Source organism: Pantherophis guttatus, chromosome 4 (assembly GCF_059756535.1).
Source record: "Pantherophis guttatus breed Tessera chromosome 4, ASM5975653v1, whole genome shotgun sequence".
NCBI lineage: Eukaryota > Metazoa > Chordata > Lepidosauria > Squamata > Colubridae > Pantherophis > Pantherophis guttatus.
The window spans coordinates 140,791,783-140,804,810 of NC_142066.1; the positions used below are offsets into that span (position 1 = coordinate 140,791,783).

General features: G+C 42.4%; 1 protein-coding gene across 27 annotated transcripts in view; it reads left to right on the plus strand.

Moving 5' to 3' along the window:
• The window catches only part of CCDC7 (coiled-coil domain containing 7), a 292,932-nt gene that overhangs the window by 95,322 nt on the left and 184,582 nt on the right, over positions 1–13,028 (plus strand). For 18 of the 27 annotated variants that reach the window (XR_015734107.1, XM_087892982.1, XM_087892984.1 and 15 more), the window contains 3 exons: positions 1,727–1,802; positions 2,292–2,357; positions 4,536–4,808. Coding sequence is in view for 26 of the 27 variants with exons in the window: in XM_087892982.1 (XP_087749108.1) it covers positions 1,727–1,802; positions 2,292–2,357; positions 4,536–4,808 (415 nt within the window). In the remaining variant the exon portion in view is untranslated. Of the gene's footprint in view, positions 1–1,726; positions 1,803–2,212; positions 2,358–4,535; positions 4,809–13,028 lie in introns of all 27 variants that reach the window. The other 9 variants (XM_060683915.2, XM_060683937.2, XM_087892990.1 and 6 more) reach the window with 2 other exon arrangements.

Below are 13,028 nucleotides of genomic sequence, written 5' to 3' on the forward strand. Positions count from 1 at the left end.
GCATTTCACAATGGGGGAGACTGGACCCCCTCCTCCTGGAGCCCATTCCCTGTCCCACTCGCCCCTGGCAGCTCTGTGTGTGTGTGTGTGTGTATCTCTCTCTCTCCCCCCCCCCCGTCTGTGTCCCTTCTCACTCATTCGGAAAGCCCTGCGCGCTTTCCTTTTTGTTACCAGTTTTTCTTTCTTCCTTTGGGAAATCTGGCCTGTCTGAGGAACGAATGAATCCGCGGTGGAGGCTTCCCTCCTCCTCCCCCTCCCCCCACAGCTGGCCAGGGGGTCGCGAGAGGAGGAGGGAAGCCTCCGCTGCGGGTTCGTTCGTTCCTCAGCCAGCCCGGATTTCCAAAAGGAAGAAAAGAATAATGGGTACGAAAAGCCCCAAGGAGGGCATGCAGGGCTTTCCGAGAGAGTGAGAAGAGACAGAGATGGAGAGCGAGATATACACAGAGAAAGAGAGGGAGGGAGGGGGGAAGAAAGCAAGAGAGGGAAAGTAAGAATGAGAGAGATGAGGGCTAGGGGGATGAGAGATGAGGGAGATAGAGAGAAAAAGAGAGATGAGTGGGAGGGAGACAGAAAAAGGTGACTGAAAGAGAGAGAGAAAGAGAAATGAGAGAGGGAGGAGAGGAAGATAGAGAGGGTGATAGGGAGATAGAAAAAGAAAGATGTGAGAAAGGGAAAGATGAGAGGGAGAGGGACATAGAGAAAGAGAAATGAAAGAGGGAGAAAGATGAGAGGGAGGGAAGGACAGGGAGATACCTATTTCCCATAGAAAACATGGGGAGTCACAAAACCTGGGTAGGCATGGCTGGGAGTATGTCATGTGACTGGGTGGGAGTGAGTGACCTGAGTTGGCCACAGCCACCCAGGTTTTGTGGCTCCCTGTGTTTTGTTTTCTGCAGGGAAACGCCCAAGTGGCTCTTGAGTGTTTAAGGTTGCAGACCCCTGGTATAGGGTCTCCTGCTTGAGCAGGTAGTTAGATTAGAAGAGCTCCAAGGTTAGTTCCAACTCTATTATTCTGTTATTACCTATCTAAGGGTGTCTCCATATATACTGCAGTGGTTCAACTAGAATATGCATAGATTACCTACCCTTTTCAGAAAAACTAAAAGTAGATATATCAGTTGAAAATTTTTTTAAAAAGTCCCTGGTGCTACCAACATTTCTTACCCTTCATGGTACCTTGTGCTACAAAAAAAACTTATGTTTTTTATGCTAAATCAGAATGCTAAATAGTAGGCCTCTGGTATTGTAAATGTCGTTTTGCATTGTGTAACTTTTTCTTTCTGTCTCTTATGAATGTAAATATATGAACACACAACTGTACTTGACTATTTCTGAGTTAACGTTAACTATGTTAACAAGCAGCACTTTATGTTTTGGCTATTTTGAACTAGCTATACTGAACATTTTAAAAATCCATTACTGAACGTATTCTGTATTTTGAAAAGCTTTCACACTATAGAGTATACACAGATTGGGTTTACATTTCCGGAGCCATATCACATCACTCATAACTATAATGATTGATTGTAATGCCTGGCTTCAAATAACAGGCTAAATTCAAACTATATAAGATAGATTCTAGATTACCATAATTTATAGACCTTTTTGTACTTGCTAGGAAAATTGAGAAATTACCATGTGAGCATTTCCTTCTGATATTTCAGCAGTCTAGTTGCTATATTATGATGGTCTAATCATTAATTTGTGTTATATTTTCTTATTACAGAACACAGAAACTAGAGCCTGGTTTTGCAAAGGAAAAAGACCATATACAAATGAAAGAAGATTTAAATAAAGCTCAGGTAAAGGAAAATATGTCAATATATATTTGTAGACATACTATCTCATTTAAATTATGTATAAAAGTATGACGTTAAATTTTATAAAAATATTTTTTTGTTTTATACTAATAAGATTATTTTCTAAACCATTTAAGAAAAAGTGTAATAATTCAGGATAAGAAAGATGGACACAAAATTCAAGATCTTGCTAGAAATTGCTTAAGGAAGATGGGTTATGTATTATATTTCTGAAAGTACAGAAGGAGGTCTTACTCAATCAGTCAACTTTTTCTTGTTTTGTACCAGATAAATATGATTTTAAAAATTCAGCAAGCAATAAATGGTTGATAACCAACTGAATTATATTCTCTGGGATGTATTAGGAAAAATGAGTGAACTGAGTATTGAATTTTTGTACATCTTTACAATAGGGAGGGGCAAGCAAACCTTTAAATTTGCAATCTGAATGTAAATGAAACATCTAAATCTAAATTCACATTGACATCGTAGGAAGACATTCAGTCCCTTCAGGAAGAGAACAGAATGCTTGAGGAGAAGCTACAGAAAGCTTTACAGGTATTTTGGAGGAGAATTTTCTGATCTCTTTAGGCAGAAATATTTTCACATGTTTACTTCTTGCATATTTGGTTATATTGTGACTTGAAAACTTATTCAAATAAGTACATGAAATTCTGCTCTGATTATTTCTCAGCTATTTCATGGCCTGACTTGATTCTTATGACTGATTACAAAGACACAGTATAGGAAATGGCTAAACTCCGTTTTTGGCTTGCTCCAGCTGTTCTGATAGTGCCTGTCTTTGATCAACGTCAAAGTGATTCTTGGCTTGTTTTTCTGCCAAAGTTGAAATTCCACAGTTTCAGCTGCAGCAGCTTCTTCAAAGTCAGACAGCTTTATTTATCCAGAAAGGGATGAGTTCAAAGAATTGGTGGCTGAGCATATAGTCAAAAAGAGTCGGCCCAAGTGGTTTAAACTGTTCCCAAACAATAGGGAATATGCCCAGGATCTTCACAAAGCCAGTGTACAACTCAGAATGAGCAACTATCTAACAGTTGCTAAGCAAATTCTTCTGTATAGTCCTGTAAGGTGATCTCCCTTATCCAAGAGATTATGCATCTCATAAATCAAGGCCAACGGATGACTATCTGCAGATGTAACAATGGCAAGGAAATATTGTCCCTTCCTTGTCCTTACTATGTAGAGCTCATCTGTCTGGAACCCGGATTGCATATCGGACATAAATACAATTGATAGAGTCCAGAAATATTTTATGAGAAGAGTCCTCCATTCCTCCAACCGCAATAAAATACGTTATGCTGCCCGACACCAAATTTTGGGCTTAGACAACTTAAAACTACTCCGACTTCAGTCTGACCTAAGTATAGTACATAAAATTATCTGCCTTCCTGTCAGTGACTATTTCAGCGTCAATCACAACAGTACATGAGCAAATAATAGATACAAACTCAAGGTAAACCGTTCCAAACTCAATTGCAGAAAATATGACTTCAGTAACAGAGTTGTCAATGCCTGGAATACACTACCTGAATCTGTGGTTTCTTCCCCAAACCCCCAAAACTTAGGTTAAGGTTAAACTGTCTACTGTTGACCTCACCCCATTCCTAAGAGGTCTGGAAGGGGCGTGCATAAGTGCACCAGCCTGCCTACCATCTCTGTCCTAATATTCCTTTTTACTTACTCTTTTCATGTATTCAAATTATGTTTATACTTTTCCCTGTTATCTTATATATGCTTGACAAATAAACTTAGGATTTATGACTTAATCCATAATAGATTTAGTTTATCCTTCAATGCTGGTGATCTTTAGAGATTTCTTTTTTTCCATCTCCCTTAATTCTTCTGTGAAAGATAGGGAGCGATGGGAGCCAGAGGAGGGAAGAAATCACATAGGTGTGATCTAAGACCTTGATGAACCTCTTTTAAGTGGCAACCAAGGCTTTAGAGACAGACCATTCAGCAGAGTAGCAGGAACAGCCTCCAATTCCCTCTGAAACCCATTAGGGTCCATTTATCACTGAGGGATGACCAATCTAAGTCCTACCTGCTTGCAGTGTACAGTGGTGAAAGGGAAACCAGATAAGTAGGTGACCATTGTCCTATGTTGGAATTTGGATGTCCTAGAACAGACCTATGGCTGTTATTGTAGCCATGAACTCCTGAGTTACCTCAGATTTCATCTCCAGAAAAGTGTTGTTGAAGACCCTTAATACTATATGTCTGGGATACTCCAGCATTGTTGGCAGACAATCCTGTGACTGGGGAGTGTCCATCTTATCCCCTGCATGTTGCAATGAGACTTAAAGAGATTTTTAGCAGTTCTGGAGTTTTTCTCCATGATATCTAAAAAAACTGGTGGTGAACCTTGTGAACATTGGACAGAGAGGATTTTGGTGCATAATGCTAAGAAGTCACTGTCACCTGTGATGCAGCTCTTCGTTTTCCCTCTGGGTAGAAGATGCAGAGATAGTAACAATTGTTAACTATTCAATCTGAATAAATCTGGTAACAAAGGCCCAGCAAGGAATTTGAGGCAAAAGGCAAAATATTTTTTTAAAGTAATCAATGATTTAGCACAAGGAGAGGATTATATGTCTGTCATTATTATCACATTTTTGGGATGCTGCGTTGAAAATTTCAAGTTTAAAGATTATGAAACCTGATGAATTTGTTATGTATTTTAACTTTTTTTTTTTTTTTTTACAAAAAATACAGGAAGTTGAAAAGGCAAAGATCCAACTTGCTGAAATACCTCCAACTATTCCAGACTGGCAGTTTCCTGTATCAGCAGGTGTGGAAGAGGTACCAAAGAAAGGCAAGAAAACTTCAAAAGGGAAAGCTAAAGATGAAATGCTTCCACGAAAAAGTCAGGAACTTTCTAAACAAAAAGGATCAGCTGGCGTTACAGAAAAGCTTTTAAAACAGGCTTCCCAACCTGAAGATACTGATAAAAAAAAGGAAGAAAATAAGAAAATAAAATCTGAGATGGTAAGCAATGCTGTTATTGTTAATGTTATTAGAGTTATTTTTGAATGAATGAAGAATATATAAAATAGTTTTTACAGTACTGAAATAATGTCAAATGAACGTTTATTTATATTACTAAAGAACACTAAGTAACAGTAATTACAACCAGATGTTACTATGCATAAGAAGCGATGTGTAATTTTCCTATAGTAATGATTTGTATTGGTATTCATGCTTGGGAAGCAGAAATCTTATCAAAATAATAGATTTCTATTCAAAAATTGGGATTCAAAAATTTTTACTACTGGTTTTGTGGGTGTGGCTTGGTGGACGTGGCAGGAGAAGGTTACTGCAAAATCCCCATTTCCTCCTGATCAGCTGGGACTCGGGAGGCAGAGAATAGATGGGAGTGGGGCCTGTCAGAGGTGGTATTTACCGGTTCTTGAACTACTCAAAATTTTCACTACCGGTTCTCCAGAACTGGTCAGAACCTGCTGAAACCCACCTCTGATTTCTATGCTTCAGTCAAGTCTTTTCAGTATTCCTTTGCGCTGACTAAATTTATTGGAAAAATCCAGACAACTTTATCTTCTTTTATAGTTTTCCTTCTTATCATCTTCTATAGTTCTAGCTTTTTTCTGCATTATTATTATTTGCATTATTTATCCTCACCTGTCTACAAATAGCTGCATGGCCTTCCAGAAAGTCAGTTAAATAGTATTTGTAAGAGGCATTCACTGTGCTTTTTTAGTTTGGGAAAGGAGTTTATTTTTGGTATTTGATTACATTGTTAGGCATTAACAAACTACGTTTGGATTAATCTATGGATGGCGAAAAGAGAATGGAAAATTGAGGTCCGTAATGCTTTATACCAAATTAATCTGATTTAGCAAAATACAGATAGTTCTCAATTTACTTACAACCATTTGTTTGGTGACTGTTTGAAATTACAAGGGCACTGAAAAAAGTGACTTATGACCATTTTTCACACTTACAACTTGTAGCATTCCCATGGTTACATGATAAAAATTCAGATACTTGACAACTGGTTCATATTTACGATGGTTGCAGTTCCCTGTGATGACGTTTTATGACCTTTTGACAAGCATAGTCAGTGAGGAAGCCAGATTCACTTAACATGTTAATAACTATGGTGATTCAACTTAAAAACTATGGTAAAAAAGATTACTAAAAGTTGAGTACTATAACACTTAATATCAGTTGACTCAATTATGGTCATACGTTGAGGACTACCTCCACAAAAAAATGGAACATTGTTGTGTTTAGGGTTACCTACTTGGAACCTGCATTTCAGTTTTAGGGCATATTAGTCATTAGGTATCTAATCTTAGTCTTTGGATTCCATGTTAGAGGATGATTTCTAAACAAAATTTCAACTTTGGTGTATGATGTCATGTTAATAAAGAGATCATACAGGAAACTATTTTTTTTTTATTGCCAAAGTTTTACAATTACATTTTCACCCCATTTCCCCTCCCCAACCCACCCCAGATTCCCCAACCTAACCCTCCCTAACCCTCCCCTCCCCCCCGGACTTCCACAGAATATACTCCCATCAAAATCCCCTTTATATAAAACTTGAACCCCTCCACCCCCCATATAATTTTTCATCTTCACAAAATTCAAATAATTCTATCTTAATATAATACTATCAGTGAAAAGCTATTTGATACTTCCCAGTTTGATATTTGTTCTGCACATAATCTATCCACTTTTTCCATTCCCATTCATAAGTCTCTTGTGAGCGATCTTTTAGGTATGCTGAAATCTTCGCCATCTTTGCAAAACTGGCCATCTTCAAAGTCCATTCCTCGATAGTGGGCAAAGCTTCATTTTTCCAGTATTTACCTATCAATAATCTTGCTGCTGTTGTCATATACAATATCAACTTTGTTTCATCCAATGTAAAACCCTTAACTATACCCAGTAAAAACAATTGTGGAGAAAATTGGATTTTTTTCTTCAAAACATTCTGCATGACCCACCAAATTTTTATCCAAAAAGCCTTAACTTTCTTACAAGTCCACCACACATGATAATATGTGGCATCTAGGCAATCACATCTCCAGCATTTTGGCTGAACATTAGGGTACATGCACGACAATTTTTTAGGATCTAAATGCCATCTATAAAACGTTTTATAAAAATTTTCCCTCAGATTCTGCGACTGTGTAAATTTAACATTCTGAACCCAAATTTTTTCCCATGTTTCCAACATCACTGGTTCTGCAAAATTTTGTGCCCACTTAATCATACAATCTTTAACCAATTCAGTTTCTGAATCCCTTTCTAACAAAACATTGTAAAGCCTTTTAATATGCATTGGACCTTTCTCTTTTATATGTGTAACCAATTCTTCCTCATGCAACATAATACCAATTTTTTGGTCCTCTTTCCATCTCAGTTGAAGTTGATTATACTGTAACCAAGTTAAATTAATCCCTTCGTCCAACAGTGTCTCTAATGTCTTGAGTTGCCATCTGCCCGCATCTGTAAAAAGAACCTCTTTATATAAAACCCCCCTGAGTGACATTATATTTGTATTCCACATGATATGACCAAGATTTATTTATTTATTTATTTTTATTTTATTTTTCAATTTATATACCACCCTTCTCCCTGAGGACTCAGGGCGGTGCACAGTCAGAATTAAAAACATGAAATACAAATATTAAAAACAATTAAAATCTATATAAATTTGGCCCAAAATTTAAAAACCCACAAACCAATTAAACATTTAAAAATTAAAAAAAAATTTCTTCCTAAGCCAGCCCAGCTTGCTGGAAAAAGTGGGTTTTAAGGGCACGGCGGAAGGCACTGAGGTCTTGGATTCTCCTTATCTCTGGGGACAGCTGATTCCAGAGGGTAGGTGCCCCCACAGAGAAGGCTCTCCCCCTGGGGGTCACCAGCGTACATTGTTTGGCTGATGGCACCCTGAGGAGGCCCTCTCTGTGGGAGTGCACGGGTCGCTGGGAGGTCGTCGGTAGCAGCAGGCGGTCTCGAAGATAGCTAGGCCCTATGCCATGGAGCGCTTTAAAGGTGATAACCAACACCTTGAAGCGCACCTGGAAGACCACCAGGAGCCAGTGCAGCTCACGCAGGAGCGGTGTTACATGGAAGCGCCATGCTGCTCCCATCACTACCCGCGCTGCTGCGTTCTCGACCATCTGGAGCCTCCGGGTGCCCCTCAAGGGGAGCCCCATGTAGAGAGCATTGCAGTAGTCAAGGCGAGAGGTGACGAGGGCGTGAGTGACTGTGCACAGGGAATCCCGATCAAGAAAGGGCCGCAACTGGCAAATCAGGCGAACCTGATAAAAGGTCCCCCTGGTTAAAGCCGTCAGATGTTCCTCCAAGGACAGCTGCATATCCAGGAGGACTCCCAGATTGCGAACCCTTTCTGTGGAGGCCAAGGACTCGCCCCCAATAGTCAGTGATGGAGTCAACTGACTATATCGGGATGCCAGGAGCCACAGCCACTCAGTCTTGGAAGGGTTGAGCTTGAGCCTGTTCCTCCCCATCCAGATCCGCACAGCCTCCAGGCACTGAGACATCACTTCAAGGGCATCGTTGGGGTGGCCTGGAGTGGAGATGTACAGCTGGGTGTCATCAGCGTACTGATGGTATCTCACCCCGAAGCCACGGATGATCTCGCCCAGCGGCTTCACATAAATGTTGAACAGAAGGGGTGAGAGGGCCGATCCCTGCGGCACTCCACAGACGAGAGGCCTCGAGGTCGACCTCTGCCCCCCTGCCAACACAAACTGCGACCGGTTGGAGAGAAAGGAGGAGAACCACCACAATACGGTGCCTCCCACCCCCAACTCTTCCAGCCGGTGCAGCATGATACCATGGTCGATGGTATCAAAAGCCGCTGAGAGGTCTAACAGGACCAGAACAGAGGAGCAACCCCTGTCCCGGGCCCTCCAGAGATCATCAACCAACGCGACCAATGCCGTTTCTGTGCTGTGCCCAGACCTGAAACCCGACTGGAACGGATCTAGATAAGATGTTTCCTCCAGGAATTGTGGAAACTGTCGCGCGACCACACTCTCCACAACCTTTGCCATGAAGCGAAGGTTGGAGACAGGACGATAGTTGGCCAATATTGCCGGATCCAGGGACGGCTTCTTGAGGAGAGGCCTCAGCACCGCCTCTTTCAAGGCAGCGGGGAAGTAACCCTCACTCAACGAAGCGTTGATAACACCCTGGAGCCAGCCTCGTGTAACCTCCCGGGAAGCCAGTACCAACCAGGAGGGACATGGGTCCAGTAAACATGTGGCCGCACTAAGTCTCCCCAAAATCCTGTCCACATCATCGGGAGTCACAGCATCAAACTCCTCCCAGATAACATTCTCAAGACTATTCCTCGTCACCCTGCCCTGATCTACCCAGTCAGAGTCCAAATCCCCCCGGATCTGAGCGATTTTGTCATACAGGTATTGTCCGAAATCCTCCGCCCTGCCTTCCAGGGGATCCTCCCGCACTCCCGGATGGAGCAGGGAGCGGGTCACCCTAAACAGGGCGGCCGGACGATTCCCTAATGACACAATAGAGGCGGAAAAGTAATTAAACTTTGCCGTCTTTATCGCCACTAGGTAGGTCTTAATATGCGACCTTACCAGTGTTTGATCAGATTCAGCGAGACTGGCCCTCCAACCGCTCTCCAGGCGTCTTTTCCGGCGCTACATTTCCCTCAGCTCCTCAGTAAACCAAGGAGCTGCGCGGGATCGGCACCGGGTCAGAGGCAGCAAAGGCACGACTCGGTCCAAGGCCCCACCAGCCGCCCGATCCCAGGCGGCTACCAGGTCCTCGGCCGAGTCATGTGCTAGATCCTCAGGAAATGGCCCAAGCTCCATCTGGAACCTATCAGGATCCATCAGGCGCCTGGGGCGGACCCATCTTATTGGGTTACACCCCTCCCTGTGGCAGGGTGTAGCGGTTCGAAGGTCCAGGCGAAGGAGCGAGTGATCTGACCATGACAAGGGTTCCATGTCTATATCCCCTATAATAAGATCACTCAACCACTGGCCAGAGACAAAAATCAAGTCCAGAGTGTGTCCCCCCCTGTGGGTGGGGCCATGAACTAGTTGGGTCAGGTCCATGGCCGTCATGGAAGCCATGAACTCCCGAGCTGTCTCAGATGTTTCACCGATGGACGGCAAGTTAAAATCACCCATGACCATAAGCCTGGGTGTATCAACTGCCACCATGGCTATCACGTCGAGGAGCTCGGGCAGGGCCATTGCCGCGCGGCAGGGAGCCAGGTACGCAAGGAACAAGCCCATCTGAACCCCATGACCCCATCTCACAAAGAGGGATTCACATCCGGCAATCTGTGGCACAGTGGTCTCCCTCGGACTAAGACCTTCGTTAATAATAACCGCCACCCCCCCATCCCTCCCCTGGGCCCTCGGCTGATGGAATGCTCTGAAGCCTGGTGGGCACATCTCAACCAGAGGGACCCCTCCCTCCGGGCCCAACCAGGTCTCCGTAATATCCGCCAGGTCCGCTCCCCCCTCCTGTATAAGATCGTGAATGAGGGGGCCCTTATTTACCACGGACCTGGCATTGCACAGCATCAGCCGAAGGCCCAGGTCCTGAGTATCTGAGCCACCTAGTATCCGAGGGGAGCCTTGGAGACCGGGGTGCGCAATAGCTCTCAAACAGCGAGTGCGCACCCCCGACACGTGATATGGTCTCCTGCTCCCGCCATATCTGCCCCTCCCATCCATCGTGCTGATGGTACACCCCTCATTGGTATAGCCTTCCATCCCCTCCCCAATCCCTCGTCCTGCACCCTCCAAACCGTTGCCCCATGCCAGGCTCGGCTCTGACCTTAGTGGATTTCCCCCCCCCCCATCCCCTTTGGTCGTCCTCCCAGTTCCCCTTAAAAAATTGTTAAAAGACCCCCTCCCCGAACCCTTTAAAATCTTATTAAAACACTTTCCTAAAAAACCCCACAAGCCCTTCCTCGCGTCATGCCATCTCTCAGGATTCCAAAATCTGTCATCGAGATAGGCCCTCGATAGAGTGGAGGGCCAAACCTGCGAGAGGGGGGAATCTCGCAGGGCAAGGAGTTCAGACACTGAGTACATTAAATCGTCAGGGGTGAGGATAGTCCATGGCCGGGAGACCACCATGATGTTATAATACAGGGGAAAAAGTTCCAGTCCATGGCACAGGCAGCCGAATTCCATTGCCCTCTCACAGCAGTGAAGGGGGAGATATGCCATCCGACCCCCGGAAATTTCTTGGCCGACCGTCCTCTCACAAAGGCCGACCAATAAAACTTTGATGGAAACCTGGGAGTGAAGGCAGCCATACACCGACTCCCACCGGCCTCGAGTCCATAGATCCAGTTCCCAATATGGATTAGGAGAAGTCAAAAAGCCCAATCCTCCAGTTCATGAGGTATAGCCATAGCGGTATTTTGTAATCCCATTTGAGTCGGTGCTTCTTCCAAACTCTCATCAAAAAGTCTCTAAGTATATGGCTTTTAAATACTTTATCCACTTTGTTTTCATAAAATAAGTAAGCATGCCATCCAAATTCAAGATCAAAACTTTCTATATTCAATATTCCAGTCTTTTTCCTTCCAAACCAATCGCTTGCTTGAGCCAAAGCTGCTGCTTCATAATATAACTGTAGGTTTGGAAGTTTAAGACCTCCCCTTTCTGGAACATCTTGCATAATTTTCAATTTCACTCTCGGTTTTTTCTCGTTCCAGACAAACTTATTCACTCCACTTTGCCATTCTTTCAGTTGTTTATCACTTTTAAGCACCGGAATCATTTGAAACAAAAAAAGAAATCTTGGCAAAATGTTCATCTTAACTGCTGCTATTCTTCCAAGTAAAGACAGCTGCAGTTTTTTCCAAGTCTCCATATCTTTCTGCACATCTCGCCACAACACCTTATAATTATTTTGAAACAGTTTCATATTTGATTCTGCAACCTGAACTCCTAGATATTTAACCTTTGGTACAATCTCAAAACCTGCCCTCCTTTCAAGTTTGTGTTTGCGATCTTGTGTCATATTTTTAACTATCATCTTAGTTTTTTTCTGGTTCAGTCTAAATCCTGATACTGTGCCATAATCTTTTATAATGTCTTTCATCTGGATTATTGATTCCATCGGCTGTGTTAGGGTAACAACCAGATCATCTGCAAATGCCCTTATTCTGTAGTCCTCTTGCCTTATCACTATACCTTTCAAGATATTCGAATCCCGTATTGTATTCAACAAGACTTCTAGTGTTAAAATAAATAACAATGGGGATAACGGACAACCTTGTCTTGTTCCTTTTTCAATATTAAAGTCTGTTGTCAAGCTTCCATTAATAATAATCTGTGCCTTTTGCTCTTGGTAAATTGCTGAAACCGCCTGTATAAATTGATCCCCAAAGTCCATCTTTTTTAAAGTCTTTAATAGAAAATTCCAGTCCACTCTATCAAAGGCCTTCTCCGCATCCAAGAAAACCAGCACTGCAGGGATCTGTTTATTCTTCTCAAGATATTCCAATAAATCTATAACTTGCCTTACATTGTCCTTCATATATCTGCCCTCTATAAATCCCGCTTGATCATCATGAATCACCTCTTGAATTACTGGCATCAACCTGTTGGCTAGTACTTTTGCATAAATTTTATAGTCATTATTCAGAAGAGATATTGGTCTATAGTTCTCTGGTTTTTTAGGACCTACTTGCTCTTTTGGTATCAAGGAAATGTAAGCTGTTTTCCATGATGGGGGTATTTTACCCCCTTGTTGTATATTACAAAATAAGTCTCTGAGTTGTTCCGCCATTTCTGCTTGCAAAGTTTTATAATACACTGCAGTCAAGCCATCCGTTCCAGGAGCTTTAGCTGTTTTCAATTGTTTAATTGCTGCAATTATCTTCTCAACTGTTATAGGATGATTCATTCTTTCCTTTTGTTGGTTGGTAATTTTTGTAACTCTTTTATTTTCTAAATATTTTTCTATAAGTCCATTCTGTATATCATCTTTAGCGTATAATTTGGTATAATAATCTACAAAGACTTCTTTAATTAATTTTTGTTGAGAAATTTCTTTCCCTCCAATATCGATACTGTCAATAGTCCGCATACTCTGCCTTCTTCCTTAATGTATAGGCCAACCATCTGCCCGGTTTATTGGCATTACAAAATGTGTTATGCTTTGCATATTGTAAATTTGTTGCAGTTTGTTCCGCCATAAGCA